The sequence below is a fragment of the Lagopus leucura genome, unplaced genomic scaffold (assembly GCF_019238085.1).
Source record: "Lagopus leucura isolate 7727_CA_CO unplaced genomic scaffold, USGS_WTPT01 Super-Scaffold_100157, whole genome shotgun sequence".
Classification (NCBI taxonomy): Eukaryota; Metazoa; Chordata; class Aves; order Galliformes; family Phasianidae; genus Lagopus; species Lagopus leucura.
Genome location: NW_024962334.1, coordinates 31,653,354 through 31,670,382, shown reverse-complemented (window position 1 = coordinate 31,670,382; position 17,029 = coordinate 31,653,354). Strand labels below are relative to the sequence as shown.

At 37.1% G+C, this 17,029-nt stretch overlaps 1 protein-coding gene and 1 non-coding gene across 2 annotated transcripts in view; one reads left to right on the top strand and one right to left on the bottom strand.

Annotated features, from left to right (window-relative positions):
* Positions 1–348: 348 nt before the first annotated feature.
* The window catches only part of LOC122189255 (macrophage mannose receptor 1-like), a 29,735-nt gene continuing 13,054 nt past the window's right edge, over positions 349–17,029 (bottom strand). Inside the window, exons 14-30 of the mRNA XM_042888230.1 lie at positions 16,219–16,306; positions 15,386–15,530; positions 14,894–14,929; positions 14,633–14,802; positions 13,705–13,772; positions 11,464–11,564; positions 11,015–11,157; positions 10,225–10,339; positions 9,973–10,121; positions 8,607–8,709; positions 7,849–8,081; positions 5,341–5,506; positions 5,058–5,210; positions 4,622–4,738; positions 4,208–4,375; positions 2,918–2,959; positions 349–2,520 (exon numbers count right to left, since the gene is read on the bottom strand). Coding sequence (XP_042744164.1) covers positions 2,288–2,520; positions 2,918–2,959; positions 4,208–4,375; positions 4,622–4,738; positions 5,058–5,210; positions 5,341–5,506; positions 7,849–8,081; positions 8,607–8,709; positions 9,973–10,121; positions 10,225–10,339; positions 11,015–11,157; positions 11,464–11,564; positions 13,705–13,772; positions 14,633–14,802; positions 14,894–14,929; positions 15,386–15,530; positions 16,219–16,306 — 2,230 coding nt within the window. The 3' untranslated portion in view covers positions 349–2,287. The remainder of the gene's footprint in view (positions 2,521–2,917; positions 2,960–4,207; positions 4,376–4,621; positions 4,739–5,057; positions 5,211–5,340; positions 5,507–7,848; positions 8,082–8,606; positions 8,710–9,972; positions 10,122–10,224; positions 10,340–11,014; positions 11,158–11,463; positions 11,565–13,704; positions 13,773–14,632; positions 14,803–14,893; positions 14,930–15,385; positions 15,531–16,218; positions 16,307–17,029) is intronic.
* Positions 9,228–9,299, top strand: TRNAM-CAU. The gene has a single exon. It is a non-coding gene; the product is annotated as a tRNA-Met (tRNA).

The following is a 17,029-nucleotide window of genomic DNA, read 5'->3' as shown; positions in this document are numbered from 1 at the left end:
TGAAAGACTTTGAGAGGGAGAATTTGGTTTGAAATTATAAAAGCCTTCCTAATAACAAGCTTCAGACTTTGAAGAAATGGACTAAAAAGATATAAAATCTTCCTGGTATTAGTAATTTCAATGAGAAATTTTAAATAATTTTGTCATCTATGAATTTAGTATAATGAATCCTGTCTGTTCTCCTTTCATGGAAACCTTTGAAATTCCTGTTATGTTATTTAAAAGAGAAAATGTTTCTATTCACAATATATTCATACTTCGCTGACCTTTCAATCCTCATATTAGTCATATGAAGAGGAAAATATGTTAATTCAGGAAAGACAGACATTTTACAAATGACCAGTGAAATAAGATTAAATAACACTTTATTTGAGGAAATACTCTGAAGCATTGTATCACTCCTGTATTACAGATATGTGCTGTACAAATCCCACTATGAGAATATGTAATTGCTGCATTTTGGAGGTTTCTGACCTGAATTTACACAGTGGTGACTGAAAGGAAGATCAAGTCCAGATGTGGTAATTGAAATGCCGAGGATCCCAGAATAGCTTTTGTATCTTCAAGAAAAACCTCCTTAAAGCTCAAGAACAGCCTGTCCCAATGTGCAAGGCACAAAGTAGGCAAGGAAAAAAGCAAGCCTGTCTTTATAGGAAATTTCTGATTGACATGAAACTCAAAGGATAGTGTATGGAAGGTGAAAAAGGCATGAGCTACTCAGCCACACAAACAGGGACGTGTCCTGGGCACACCAAGACAGGCTGAGGAAAGTGAAAACTCAGCTGGGGTTGAGACTAGCCAGGAAAATGAAGGGCAACACAAAGGGTTTCTGTATTTACTTCAGCAGCAAAAGGAAGACATGGTTCCATAGATAAAGGAAAAAGAGTCCTACAAAGTTCATGACTGAGGTATTCAAAGCCACCAATCACCCCTCACACACTCTACAGGTCTTTAATAGCTAGCAGCAGATGCTAGTGGAGAAAAGTGCTATGCATGGCACAGAAGGATTAAGTTAGGGACTAATGTTAGCTGCATATAAAGAAGTCCATGAGACCTGAAAGGTTATATCTGAGGACACTGAGGGAACTGGCTGTGGTCACTGAGAGTCTACACTGTGTCACCTCTGACAAGGTACAGTGACTGAAGGAGGTAACCTCAGTCCTTAGGAGGGCTATGGAACAATTCCCTTGGAAGCCATTTCCAGAAACAAAATAAGTCAAGAAAAAGAAGTGGTCAGAACACATTTACAAAGGGTGAATTGTGCCTGGCTGAACTGATTACTTCATATGAAAAGATAATTGGCTCACAAATCCCAAAGAAGGGGAGAAAAATGAATGTGATTTACCTTGATTTTAGCAGGACTTTCAAAATCCCCTCTCATTCTATAGTGCATGTATTGCGATGTTGGTAAAAAAATTGCTTGTAGTAGGGAGCTGAAAGGGTAACAATCAATGATTCAAAGTCCAGGCTCTGTCTAAGATGGTCTGACTCCATGAATCAGTATGTGCTGGAGCTGGATAGAAAAGAACTGAAGTCCTGCCAAGGGCTACTGAGAGGGATGGGAGATTTGATGTATTGATATATGATAAGAAGAGTCTCAGATCAAAGGGGCAAATAGGCTAATGAGAGACCTGGCTGTCATATTCAATTAGCTAAATGGGTCTTTATAGAAAATGTGCAGCCAAAATCTTGACAAAGGTGTGCAGACTTCTGCTATACAGAAGTGGGAAGACAAGGGATAGAAAGAAAACAATTTTTACCAAGAAGCATTTATAAGCATTGTAGCAGGCTACCTGGCTACTCCAGCATGAGTGTGTACCAAGTGATCTCGGAGCTGACATGCAATATATGGAATTCTGCCAGTCTGCGCTGGAAACCAGACGTGGCATCACCAGGATTCCTACAGATCTAGATGTACTTTTTGAAGAACGCTAAGGCACTTACTCTGACTGTTTCCTGTGATGAGTACAGTTATCCTGGTATCTAAGGGTGATGCAGGACCCATGCATCAACTGAAACATCCTGAGTGTTCCTTTACACAGTGTAGCTCCAGGTTTTATGTATGTTCAACAGTCCTCCCAAGAACTACTGTTTGTGAGCAGATTTAGAATGTTGCAAGATTGCTTGTTCCTGCTAGTATAAGCAAGAAGTATCCTGTGCAAAACAAACAAAAATTCCCATAGGAGAAAATCAGTTTAAGTTCAGAATTTTGGTATTCCAGTACTTAGTTCCTTTCCAATCAGGCCCAAGTTTACCCTATTTACCCATTTACCTATTTACCCATTGCCTATTCATTTTCTTCAATACTGGTCACAAGACATTTTGATTCATGAGTTCCAGGATCAGGACTACCACAGTATATGGCATTGCCAAAACTCGCTGTAACAGTTGTCTGTTCATGTCTCTTCTTGTAGAAAAAATATGCTATAAGGCCAGTGCCTGCTAGCAGAAGGAAGATTAGCGTAACAATCATCACACCTCGACTATGTGAGGATGAAACAGCAGCTTCTCTTTTTGATGCTGAGAAAAACGAAACAGAACAATTACTACAAATGACCAGAGATTACTACTGCATATAACAAACATTTCCCTAAGTAAACGAGCCAGGTAAACTAGAAAAGTACTGAACAATTATACTTAAAATTGACACCCGTTTTTGATAAACAGAGCAAAAATGTGCTCAATCTCTCCTACATTTCTTTCAAAAGCAGCATTATAATGTACCACAGTTTATTCACAAAACAACAAAAATATCAATAAGCCATCCAGTTTGAGATAAAAGTTCTCCTTTTAAACAGGTTTAAAATGAAATCACTACTGATAGTTAAATGGATATTTCAATGAAACTCATTTACTTCTAAATAATGAATGTCTATAATTTATCAAAATTTCTTTTTAATGTGCTTATAAAACCTACCTTGATTGACAGATGAATCATGGGTTGGTTCAACTTCAATAACTTTAAAATTAAAAAATACATATATTATACATAGTTTGCAAGTAGTCATTCAAATACAAAATACATACCATAAACGTAATTGTTATTTTGTGTTCCTATTACATTTTACTTAACGGAGATGAAAAAATATATATGAAAACATTGTCATTGAAAACTCTTGATGATTTTATCAATGATTTTTGTTAAATGTGTTTGTTCTAAAAACTCCAAACTGATGTCTCACTTTATATTGCTTCGAACACTTTTATTGTTTCGGGAGGCAGATGTTAAAAGTTTTCATACTTCCACAGTCCCCAACCTTCATTCTGAAGAATTTAACTTATTACACTTGAATAACTGAAAAGCACATTTTTACTTAAAAGTATTTAGGCTGTATTTTTAGGCATTTCTTTTTTCCTTTCTCTTTTGCTTGGGATACAGTAAATTCTCTGCAGGCCTGGCTGGCTAGCCCTTGAGAGCTCATGGACGGCTCTACTGCCAACATGTGGAGATCCAAAAAAAGAAGATTCAATTAGTTGCAAGTTGTGTGAATTATATGAGAAGTGGATCTGTTTGCCTTTTCAAACCACTTCCCAGCTGATGTGAGAAAATGTGGCACACTCCATGTATGCATGTGCAGATTTGCATCCTCCACACTTTATGAAACACTGCTGTGCATGCCAGGGAGCCTCATCTCAGGCTGTGACTTATTCAACTAAAAACCACAAGGCCACCATTAATAATAAAATGTATTGTTTTCTATGGCAGTCTTGGCAGGTCTCATTATGCCTGGGTCAGCAGAGAAATGATTTGGGCCCCACTGCCCACCCTCAACTGACACTTTCTGCTTAGCCATTCAGTTAAACGGAGCACACTTCATTTCTACTAATCCCACTGGCAGCTCTTGCTTTCATCCTCCAGAAGCTCAGTGATTTGCCCAGCCACCTCTCAGCTTAGCCATCTGTCTGTCTTCTCATCACTAATCTAGTCATCTATTCTTCATCTAATGCCTCCTGCACCCTAACGTAACTTCCTCCACGCTCTCACCTACTGATCCATTCTTGGCACAGCAAATAGCAAAAAAGCAATGCTCTTAAACTGAGAAGATAAAAATATGATTGAGATTCTTCTCCTGCATTATTTTTCCTAGCTTTGACACACATGCATCAAGATCCATCCACAAAGAGTATCCAGTGCATGTACAATTAGGTCTGATGCAAGTTAACAACTACTTACAAAATAAGTCAGTAGATAGAATTTAGAACTCACTCTTTGGGATTTTACAAATGAAATTGCGGTCAACAGAGCAGTAATAGTTCCTCCAGGATCCACTTGAGACATCCATGTCCACACAGTGTTCATCATAAATCATTGTAGGCTCTCCTTTCTCCCAGTTGACAAATTCTACCACACTTCTGTCTGTCCACATCCATTCCCCTAAAATTAGAAGTATTAAATAGGAAATGGATGAAGTGGGAAAATATTTCTAGTCTACCAGGCCCAAGGACATTGCATATGGAATTTATTATTTGATTAAATAAATTACCTTTACAGAAGATTCTGTTTTCACTCTTTTAACAGATAGGGATGTTTAGATGGGAACTTGTCAAATGTAAATGCTCACAAGCTGTACACAGATGAAGTCAACACATTAACCCTTCTGGACCATTATGAAATAATTACCTTCAATATTTTTGAACAATCCTATCCAAAATTTTCTGAAATCACTTGCAAGTGGAGACAGGTAAAGTAAGAGGAAGTTCATTTCAGCTGGATCTTCTATGGAAACCAGAGAAGCACCTAAAATATCAAATAAACAGTACAAAAATTTCAGCAATATTTCTCACTATACATTTTTTTACTTCAGTAAACAATCATGAAAAAAGAAAATGGGGAGGGGTGGGGGAAAGGAGGGAAAAGGAGTGAAGGAATCCTTTAAAGCCCAAGAGTTTTCAATTATTAGATCACAAGTTCACAACAATATGAACTTGTGAACTTGAACAAAAGGAAAGTTCAACCTCTCCTGATAGACTACCAATATCCACCTCTGACATCATGGGTTGACATGGTAAAATAGAAGGCATTACTTTCAGAGCAGCTCTCATAAAAAGGCACTTACCCATCTGAATACACATCATGGAAGCATCTGGCCAGCTTACTTCAGAAGTGGTGTGAACATAGTAGCAATGGCCACGAAAGGGAATCCAAGATCTACCGTGCTTTGGTTCAGGACACTTTCCAGGAAGCTGTGGCGATTCGGTAGGAATTAACTCTGTTAAGGAGATGTACAACTTTCAGTGGGTTTTTAAAAGCCAAGGAAAACATGGTCTGCTGATGCTGAAATAAAGACAGGATTTGAAATTCCAGTCTTTCTAAATGCACTTCTCCTATTCATGACCTACCATCAGATTGTTTACAGAGAGATAAAAATGTTTCATTGCAAGATGTTGTCTTCCAAAAACCATCCAAATCTAAATAGGCACAGGCTGCATTCTTATTTGGTTCTCCACTGGCCCAGTTATGATATCTGCTCCTCCTTCTATCCGACCACATGTAAACGCCACGAGTCTAAAAGCAAATGACAGTAAAGATCATGTCACATACATGAATTAGATTAAAAGAAAATGAAGACTGCACTTGAAGGTATGTAAAAGTTAGGACAGGTCAGAATCACAGTTACTTACATGTAATTGTCATGGTTTTATGTTTTTTTGGCTTTCAGTACTCTGCATCATAACATCATGTTGCGCCCTGGGAGTTAAAGTGTTAATGCTCCAATTCCAGGTACCTATTCCCCTATACATTTGTGGAAGTCATGGGATCTGGCCCTTCCAGGTGGGGCGGTCTCTTACTTCCTTGCAGTGGGTGCTGGAGAGTGCTTTCCTAGCTGTTCCAAGCCTTTGAGGTTTGACTCGGTCCCAGGAACTCTCTCTCTCCTATCTTATTTGATTTATTAAGCTCAATTTCAATTAGATTGTATTATATTGTGTTACCTTGCATTCCGGTATCATAGTTAGTAAAATAAGTTTTCCTGCATAGGTCTTTGCTGCGGGTTTTTTTTCTTCCTTCCTTGAGCCCAGCTCCCATCTCCCTATCATTTTTCCTTTTGCCTTCCTATTTTGTAGGGCCGGAGGGCGGGGGGGGCATAGATCATAGATTGATCTAGTTAACTCCGTGACAGTAATTAATTTTTCCTCTGTCATGACCAAACCTCAGCCCTATGCAGCAGATAGAATGGTAGTCCTAAAGACATTCATTCACACTCAACCTGCATTATTCAGTTCACACTATACAGTTTGTATAGCATAATGGACTAAGGGCCTTGTGGTAGCAAATGCGATTATATAACTGAATCTTATTGAAGGAGTCCAAATAAACACAGAAATCAAACAAAAATTGCGGAGAAAGTATTCTTAGCATTCTTCTAACACAAGTTTTTCTATATTTTTAGAAAGAAAGAAAAAAAAAAGCAGAAGTTCAATTGGAACAAGAAATACTGATTACATTTTTCATGGGACACATACACAGACCTCTGCCACCCACTGCATGGACCAGCTATTTAACATTATATATAGTGTATATATAATTTATATATATATGTTCATATATATATATAAATTATATGTTTTTTATATATATATATTATATGTTTATATATACTATATTTATATATACTATGTATATAGTATCTATATATATAAATATATATACTATATTTATATATACTATATATATAGTATCTATATATATATACACACAGACTATATATATAATACTATATAAAGAATATATTAATATATAAATAATAAAATATTATATATATATATATATACTATATTTATATACTATATTATATATAGTATTTTTTTCTCTAAACGTACTTTTTTCAGTGGATTTCACCACTATTTGCAGACCATGACCAGCAGCAGCTGCAGTTATGGCTCTGTTAACCCCACCGTGTGCAGCCTGATCTCCTTCTTCCTGTTGTCTTTGGAGGCAGGCTCCCTTTTAGTTCTTCATACCAGTTTCTTTCCTGTCCATTTTCCTTTGACCTTCTTGGCCAAGTTCCATCCTAATCTTGCATCTAATCCTGATTCCCCCATGCCTGCTCTCACCAAAATTTAGCTCCTGTTCATCTCACATCAGGAACTGTGCCTTAATGTCCCACCAAGCTCCAGCTCTAACACTCTGCTCTTGACTTCCTTATAACTCTGTTCCCACAAATATCCAGCTGCATCATCTTTTTTCATATTCTTTTTATATGCCCTTAGCAAACGCTTCTCATTTCAGCCCTTCACACTCTCTGTTGACTTGAAGCTGGTGGCAGCTTTTTGCAGGGCACTGGCATCAGCTCTGAAAACCACCCTACAGGATTCCCACATCCAGGGGCCTGCTCCTTTCTTTATGCTGTACCTTACCATTTCCCCTTCTACTGAGACAGAGGTAAATGCTAGGCTTTAACTTGAAACAATAATTCTCAAAATAACCACACAGAAAAAACTACTTTTAAGCCAAGCTGTTTCTGTGATATGCTTCACAGAGTGTTCTCAGAAAGAGCTGTGCCCTCCCACATGCATATAAGAGCGCAGGAAGCAGAAGTTCATAACCTCTTTTACCTCTGAAGCCACTAGCTACTGCAGCTACAGCCTTGGTGGCCTCTGGAATGTAGACTGTGGCACTTCTTGGTTATGTTATGGCCAAAAATGTAGATGTTTAAAACTTCTGAATTGAAAGGAAATCAAGTATCTTGGCAAGACTTTGATGTCTGCCAAGCATTCATGGATCTCATAGCCAGCACTCTCTTTGGGGGCCACAGTAGTGGATTCTGCCAACCTCTGAGCAAGAAATATGGTCAATCTATGCTGATCTGGAGTATAGCTGTGTTTATCACAAGCATTTTATTGGCTTACCATGTTGCTGTTAAGACCAATCCATACGGGCTCTCCATGCTTTAGTATTTGTAACCAAAGGTAAGCCTCAACATAAGGATCTAAAATGCTGGCAAGATCTGCATACTGGTCTTTGCAATTCTTCTGTGCTTCTTCCCAGTTCATTTTATAGTTGATGACTGCATAGCGGTCATCACCATAGTTGTTAAAGCCAAACACTGGAACCACGGCTTGGGAACTTTGCAATTTAGGGTCTGTAACAAACAAACAAATAAGCAGAAATGTAAGTTGGAAGCTTTATCTTGGCTAGACGTATTATCACAATGAAAGAGGACCTAGTGTATCAGAGTAATCAAGTAACTGAGAGAGATTGCAATAACAAATTAAGATTCCCAGTTAGCACTGCAGAGATGAGGCCATGTTTTCATGTTCTCTGACAAAATTTTCGTGTCAGAAATGATCTTTATGGTTCTCTCTCTCTCCATCCTGGCTGCTGTACTGTAAAAGACATGACTGTAAAATACATGATGATCCATAGTTTATCATTATTATTATCATTATTTTTAATTTACTGGTCTGGTCCTTAAAACAGGAAGAATTTTTTCTTGCAGGAAACAGTATGCGTGCTGGTTGAAATGGATCCTAACGCAAGAGATATTTCAAAATTGCAAATTAATTTCAGTTAAAATGACACTGACTATGGGAAAATCACTTTTACCACGGGCTTTATATAACCATAATATGTAAACCATTCTAGAAGGTGCTTAAAGAAAACTCACCAGCATTTTTCTGGCATATGTAACTTTTGCTTGCTTTACAATCTTCATCTTTCCATTTCCCTGCTTGTTCAATAGGGTTCTTCTTCATATAGACACAGTCATCCTATGGAGGAAATTAGATTAGTAAGAAAAAGATGTGGATAAATAGGAAGCATTCCTTTTCCTACTGGATATACATTTCCCTATCATATTCAGCTACGCATGTCTGAATAAAATTATTGAAGGACTACATTCAGTGCACTTATCTTACTAGGCTTAGCATCAAGAAATGTAAAATACCACTTTTCAAATATTTTCATCATGTCTAAATAACATTCTCTGTATAACATTACACAGTTGTTGCTATGGTTTATTTGAATCTCCTGATCAGTCATGGTAAAGGGAGGGAAATTGCTCACTTGTCTGAGATTTTTACAGAGTTTCTAAACATCTGTCTGGATTCATACAAAATCATGATGAAACACAGAAGTTGAGAAAAAATGTCTGAAGGTGGACCTTCATGGCTACTTTGCTTTCAAAATCAACAAGATCATTTAAAAAAAAAAAAAAGTAGAAATGTAACTTTACAGCAAAATACAGCTGACATATATTTTATTCATCCACAAAAGCTAAAATAAGAGCAGCAGAGTGGCGCAGCGGAAGCGTGCTGGGCCCATAACCCAGAGGTCGATGGATCGAAACCATCCTCTGCTAGCAGCATTTTTGACATTAAAAAGCAGTGTAATTTATTTTAACAGTCAGACTCCAAGATGCATTCAGGAAACACGAGCGATCAGAAGGGCACCAGGCAGCTCTCTCTCTGCCTCTATCTTCTGGGAGCAGCATTATTGAAATACACATGGCAACCATTGGCCACAGTGGTTGGACTGAGATGGAAACCCAGACTGGGTGCCAATGACTTGGGCAGATAGACCTCTAGATGAGTGAATAAAGCTGCCCATATCTTCTGTTGCAGGGAACTCCAGAACCTGGAAGTTCTCCTAGGGTCTGAGAGAAGAGGAGGTGCAAGTGTTCCCAGTTTGATAAACTTTTTGAGCAAGCGGCCAGGTTGTATGAGAAAATCATTAGGAAATGTAGTATTCAGGAATCAGGGAGAGAAATTGATGAGTGGTATTGTGCAGTGATACAGGCAGGGCAACTACCTTGTCTGAAGTCCTTGCAAGAGGAAGAAGTTAAGCTAGTTTCCAAACCTGAGGAGGCAGACCACAAAACCTGAAGACATAGGAGAATGGGTCCTAGTCTCTGCTTCAAGAAGGATGAGTCTTCCTCTTGCCCCCTAAGTGCCTTTAAAGTCCCTTTCAACCCAAGCTATTCTATTTTGTGATTCTATGGTTCTATGATTCCATGATAACAATGCATTTTTTACCTTACTGTAGTAACTTCGGGAACCTTTTGCCCAATTTGTGTAGTAAACTGGACTTCCATCTGTCCATAAGTATGTATGCTCATGATTTATGTCATTCAGTCCAATCCAGGCATCAGTTGCAGTATTTTTTAAGAGAGACATGAGGAAAGCTGAAGAAAAGATAAATATTGTACATGGAAGGAAAACGTTATAATCTGCTTCTCCATGATCATTTGATGTCTCATTTAGTATCAAAAGATTAGTACTTTATACCTTGATTTTCCTTTTTTGAGATAGTAGCCAGGTTTCCTCCAACAGTAATACAATTGTTCCGTGCAGCATGCCATGTCAGTGTATAATTTTCATCAAGGCCAAATGCTTTGAAACACTGAAAAGTAAGAAGTGTGCCAAAGCTGTAGTTGGATGGTGTTTTAGAGTTTCCAGTGAAAGCATCTCTGTGTGTAACAAGTGAGATAAGCTAAATATTTTAAACCAAAAGGAGATTTAATTGTCCTTTCTAGCTTGCTTTTAGGTTTTTCTGAAAGAGAAGATGCATACTGGAAAACCTCCATATTTTAGCACCCATTTAGAAGAAGAAATATATCAGTCTAAAGTTTTCAGTGGAAATTAAGTTCAAAGTTCCACAGCATTTTGGAGGCTTGACTTTGAGTAAGGAATGCCTAAGACCTCAGACAAGAATTCACACAGGTCAAAAAAGTATCCCAGAAGTGACAGCCAGATAAGCTTAGCAAAGTAAATAAGAATATACAGTTGTTCTGAAGTTGTTTCTCCCACAGTTGCCCACTATCATTGGAAATACTAAATAATAGCAAAAATACATAATGAAGTATTCTCCTTATATGGCACATGATTTCTTTGATAACAGTGGCGTCCCCAATGCAGACTATAATTTCTATTTTAGGACTCTTATTTTTAGGGTCATTAAATATACATGGTCAGAATATATTTTGTGATAAACAAATCACTGCTTCAACTTAAATACTGAACCAAGGAAGTTTTCTATTCTTTTTAAAAAGCAGTATACTGACTTTTCATACTGCACCTTATTATCAAAGAGGAGCCAGTCTTCTGGACACCCACCATTGGGTGGTGGTACTGTGGGAGCAGTACTAGGACGAACAGTACTGTTAAGCCTTTCACAGATGAAAAGCTCAACACTGCCACAGTTGAGGTCATTCCATGTACCTTAAAGTAAATCAGAATAAAAGACAAAACTGAGACTGGAATATAGAGTGACCTTTCCTTTAGTAAATCTATAATAGGAAGTAGAACTGATTACAGTATTTCCCTCCCCATGGAAATAATGACTAATTTTATGTACATTCTCCTTAGAAATATTCAGGTTTACAGCAAAATTCATGATTGCCAAAGGGTCATTTTTAATTAACCTCTCTAAAATCTCATGCAGATCTCTAAGCCACAGACTTGCACATTCAGCCCTTTCAAGTCTGTACCACACCATGAAGGACTGAATATTGTTACAGCACTCACCTGTTTGGGTATACATGACCACACAATTTTCATCATTATTTGCAAAGTTGGGTTCATTTGGGGCCCAGGCAACATAGTTTACAGTAGTTCCATCCACCCACCTGAAATAAGTGATTTGGGAGAATAATAATTTGTAGGGTAGCATTTCTTTGCTAGGGACTTACTAGAGCTTGGTGGTAGTTTTGTTTTTATTTTTCTATATCCTACTTCACAAACATGTGTTCTTCTCTGGTAAAAGGAAAACTTTTCACTTGTAATCATTAAAAAATATCTTCATGTCTAATGTCTAATACTGTTGACTTGAACCAGGTCTCAGATAGTATTTTCAAAGTCATGGCTTTCCTCTGTCTCTGAGCATTAATAACTCAAACAAAATACACTGGTGCAACACTGGGCCTGGCCTTACCTGGAGCACAGATGCAGAAACATGAGGCTAACTTAGTAATTTCCTGGGGCCAAAGCAGTGATATAATGTCTTAAAGGGTAGGAGAGATTCTCAAATTATATACTAGGAACAATTTTGTTAACAAAAGAAATCTATAATATATATTGCTACTGCTTTCAGTTATAAAAAAAAAAAAAAAAAAAAAAAAACTTCCTAGTTCAGTGATTCACAAATTTATTCTCACAAATGCCCTATGAAAAAAAAAGTAAAATGCCTCAGAGTGCTGGAGGGAGCACAGTCAAGGGGGGATTTGCTTTCAGACAGCATGAGCTCCAGGGCCATTCAGTGCTTTTCCAGTTTGTGAAGCTAATCAACAGTACGCGTGTTCCTGCCAGTAGACTACAAATAAGGAATGCAAAAGGATGCCTAACTGCTTTCACTTGCAAATCTTCCTGAGTCAAACAGGAAAAAAAAATAACATAGAGTAAACTGGGAGGAATGTCTTAAAGACATGAGACAAAATGAATCAGCAATGTGCATGTACAGCCCAAAAAGCCAAGTGTATCCTGGGCTGCATCAAAAGGAGCATGGCCAGTGGGTCAAGAGAGATGATTGTCTTCAACCACTCTTCTCTTGTGAGGCCCCATCTGGAGTACAGCATCCAGACCTGGCTCCCCAGAACAAGGACACAGACCTGTTGGAATGAGTCCAGAGAAAGGCCATGAGGATGCTCAGAGGGCTGGAGCAGATGTCTTATGAAGACAGACAGAGGGAGCTGGTGTTGTTCAGCCTGGAGAAGGCTCCTGCGAGACCTCATTGTGGCCTTTCAGTACTTAAAAGGGGCCTACAGGAAAGCTGGAGAGGGGCTATCAGAGATTATAGTGATAGGAAAAGGGCAGATGGCTTTAAAGTAGATTTAGATTAGACATTAAGAAGAAATTCCTTACTGTGAGAGTGGTGGAACAGGAACAGGTTGGTCAGAGAAACTGTTGATACTCCAAGCTTGGAAAAGTTCATGGTCAGGTTGGATAGGGCTTTGGGCAAACTGATGTAGTGGAAGTTGTCTCTTCCCATAGCAGGGGGTTGGAACTAGACAGTCTTTAAAGTCCCTTCCAACCCAAACTATGGGTTGGAAATGATATTTCTATTATTCTGAGGTATTCTATGATTCCATGATTTTACGATTCTATGATTTCTGATAAAGTTGGACCATTATCCAGAAAAAAGAAGGATTAAACTAGAGGGGCAGTAAAGACAAACAATAAAGTTTTTTTCTTTGGGCAGGGGAGGAGGGCGCAGAAGCTCCAAGAAATCAGACTGTCTTAGCTCCACAGAGATGAGTGTCTGTGGTTTGTGAACAAGAAAGACATCCTGAGAATTCAGAAGTTAAAATGAGGCAGAGATTCATCTGAGCAACTTTGAAATCCCCGAAGAAGGCACTAGAAAAGGGCAGAAGAGAAAGGCAGAGGAAGGTTTTGATCATTTGAATATTTAATACTTTCTTAAAGTACCACCTGGAATATCTCTAGAGACCTCAATCTTATCTATCTTATCTTCTCTAGCATTTAACGAGGAAAGTGAGTGCATGGTTAACTCAGAGTAGTCTGACTGTGGGCAAACATGACTTCCCAAAACAAAAAACAGGGCCTAGAACTAGAAGAAGAGAAAATAGATAATGAAAATATCATAGGAGAAATGCTACCCTGAAAATGAGAATCATATTTTAAGATTTTATGTCAAAATATGGCTATAGGCAAACTCTGTTCACCTTTAAGCCTCAGTAGCCTCCTAGAAACAGCCTTGGCAAATATTCGCACATCATATATGAGTCTTAAATACTTAATGTTTTCACTTACCGGAACGTCTTGTCAAGGCTCACAGTTAAGCCAATAAAAAAATTATTTCCTTGATCTTTATAAAAAGTCTAAAACATACACACAAAAAAAGAAGTATCAATGAGATGTAATCAAATAGATTTCAGATAAAATGAGCAAGCACTTAGAAACACCTCATTTACATTTATGCAGTTAGATGACAAGCAGTGTACAGGGAGTTGCTAGGATTATGTGCCCAAACTTCAAAATGCAAAATTATCATTCAATTATTAAAAAAAAAAAAAAAAAAAAAAAAAAAAAACAAAATGGGATGAAAAAAAAATTTGGGAAAATGCTGTGTTAAGATTAAAAACAAAACAAAATTAAAAATGTCTTAAGAGGATATAATATAAAATAAAACCATATTTTTAGGAAAACCATAGTGGAAAATTGCTGAAAGGCTGCAAGTAAATAACGGAGTTTACTGTTTAATCACATGGAAGAAAGGGAGGAATCATACTTGTTTTTAATAGTATAGAAACTATTTATAGAAAACTAGAATCACCAAGTTATTCACTTCCTATTGGAAAGCAGCCTGGTTCAAACTATTTCTTGAAAATTTAATCTATTTTGACAAAGAGAGGGATTTCTTTTCCCCTTGTTTCTAAATTCTGTGAAGAGAACGAGATGGAAAACAAAATACACACTCAGTAACTAACTTGTAACTGAACAGAAAAAAAATGTTGAAAGTTGCACTCTGGCAATGGTCTTGTAAAGAAACGGAAGACTTTTCTACACATAGCAATTATTTATTAGAATAATGATTATGTCAAAGTTTCTAGGTGGTTAAACTTATGAAAGGTAACATTAATTTTTTATTATGCAGACTACTTTCTGATATGTCTGAAGCCAGCTGAAAAAGAGGCCTCAGTAGAGGATAAAACTTGATTTTTTAAAGTGATTTTCTTACATATTTCCAAAGAAACGTTCTTTCACTTTCACTGTCGATAACGGCAAGATCACCACCATTTTTCTTGCAGTAGTCTCTTGCTTTTTCCATAGGCATCGCTTCCTTGCTAAAGTAATATTCCTTATGATTATATATTATCCAGTCATCTTCACTAACAATATATTCATAATCTGCAATTTGAAACATTAAGTAGAGTGTTCATAATAGACATTAACACCATTGCATGAAAATTTCTTCACATACTGAAAGTACAAGACTTACCAAATGTGGATGTAGGTTCTGGTTTCAGTGATGCTCCTGCAAGGTAAATCAATATCTGAGTATATCAGAAATATCTCAATCAAATATGTTTATGCCATTGTTTTTTAATCATTTACCATTGCATTTTAATTTCCAGTGATAAAATGAAACCTAGAAGTTACTCGTAAGATTTTTTTTGTCACAAAATTGCTAGGAATATCTGAAAGAAGGTGTTACACTCAGCAAACTACTATGTTAGAGCTTACATAAACTATGGACTATGGATTTATGCTACTTGATTTCATTTCCTCAGCATGCTGCATGTACATGCTAAACTCACACATGTATCTCATCGATGAATTCATAATTTTCAACTGCTTTTATTTAAATTGAAATTCATGTAGCGTTTCATGGAACAGCTGGCTCTAATACATGTGATGCGATCTACCTAGAGAGGATGTTCTAAACTCTTTCTAAATACCATTTTTAGAAAAAAAAAGGTCTTCAACTTACCTTTCTTTATTTGACAAACATAGTCTTGCATATGTTCACAAAATATATCATTCCATTTCATATCATTATAGCCATAAAACACTCCACATTTTTCATTTCCATCATAATTGTTTGGTTCTCCATTTGCCCATTTTTGAAAGTTTACCTATAGTGAAAACACAGCGTTTTCAGGGTTTTCTACTGAAGCAAAACATTCTTTCAACTTGTTAAAGAAGAAAAGATTTCATTTGAATTCATGGTCCACATTATCTGTTTGTTCCAAACTCCGGAAGTAGGACATGACCACAAGACCATTGTATAGCATAGTGATTCTTCTCTGTACCTATTGGCCAACACTAGGAAGCCAAAAAACTGTTCTCCTCCATTATATGTGTAGAGATTAAACTGTTCTGTCAAGCTCTAGAAAGTAGAATCTAAGAACTTTCCTCAGATCCTCTCCTCCTGCCCTGATGTTGCACAGACATCCGAAGCTGCCATTATATGGCCTTGGGCCTTGCAGACATTGAGCAACTTAAGAGGGTGAAGGCAAAAAAGCTTATCTTGACCAAACAAACACAATTATTTCCACAGTAAATGACAAATGGAAATACAGAGATTGGTACAATCAGAATGGCTTAAACCAAGAGAGAAAATAGAGATTCCATTATCTTTGGTGTTATTTCATTGCTATAACTGTCATACTACTCTGTATGATTGTGAACTATCAAAAGATAAAAACTAATTCCTAAATCAGACTTGGGAAATCGACTTAAAGTCACTTGTGTTTTGTACATGCTTGACAAGCCATACGTGTAGTATAAGAAGAGGAGTAGGAACAAGAAATTTTTACTCACTGGTGAACCATCACACCAGGTAAATCCTCCATCAGAGTCCAAGGCATTTAAACCCATCCAGTAAGATAAGTGACGATAGTCTTTATTTCTAAATGATTATGTGCAAATATAGACAATAAGAGTGTGAAATAGAGATGGAGAATATATATCGTATGAAAGTTTTGTCACTTGAATTATCACTTGAGGAATTCACGTAAAGTTATCCCCCCATTTTCACGTGGAGAAAAACATTTGACAGGAATCAGGGAAACAGAACTGCACAGGAATGATCACAGATATCACATTATCAAAATTACTGAATTAAATGAAAATTTTAAGGTCTTGGTCCTACAGAGAAACTTATGCATTCAAACCCAGACTAGCCAATACTCATTTGCTTCAGTTAAACATTTATTTAAACACATCAGTAGGTCAGTCTTTCTTAGTCTCCAATTTTTCCCCTTAACTAAAGAAGGAAAATTACATTTCACAGCATAAAATATTCCTTCAATTTTTTGATTATTTCATCTGCTGGTCAACTACAACAGGCTTCTCTTTTTCAACTAAACTGAGCTGAAACCAATTTTTATGACCCTTCTTTCATTTTTGCATGTATTCAAGCTATTCTCACACATAGATGAATCTACCCAAAGGCTTGCCAAAAAGCACATTTGCTCACTTCTTTCCACCTCTTTACCTCAGTTTCTACCTGTTTACATTTTGCAGAGATGCACATTGTCTTTCCAAAAAAGAAATTGACCACTGGAAATTCCTCATGTCGTGCAAAATGTTCATTTTTAAAATGCTTTCTTTCCTATATTTACACAACGTA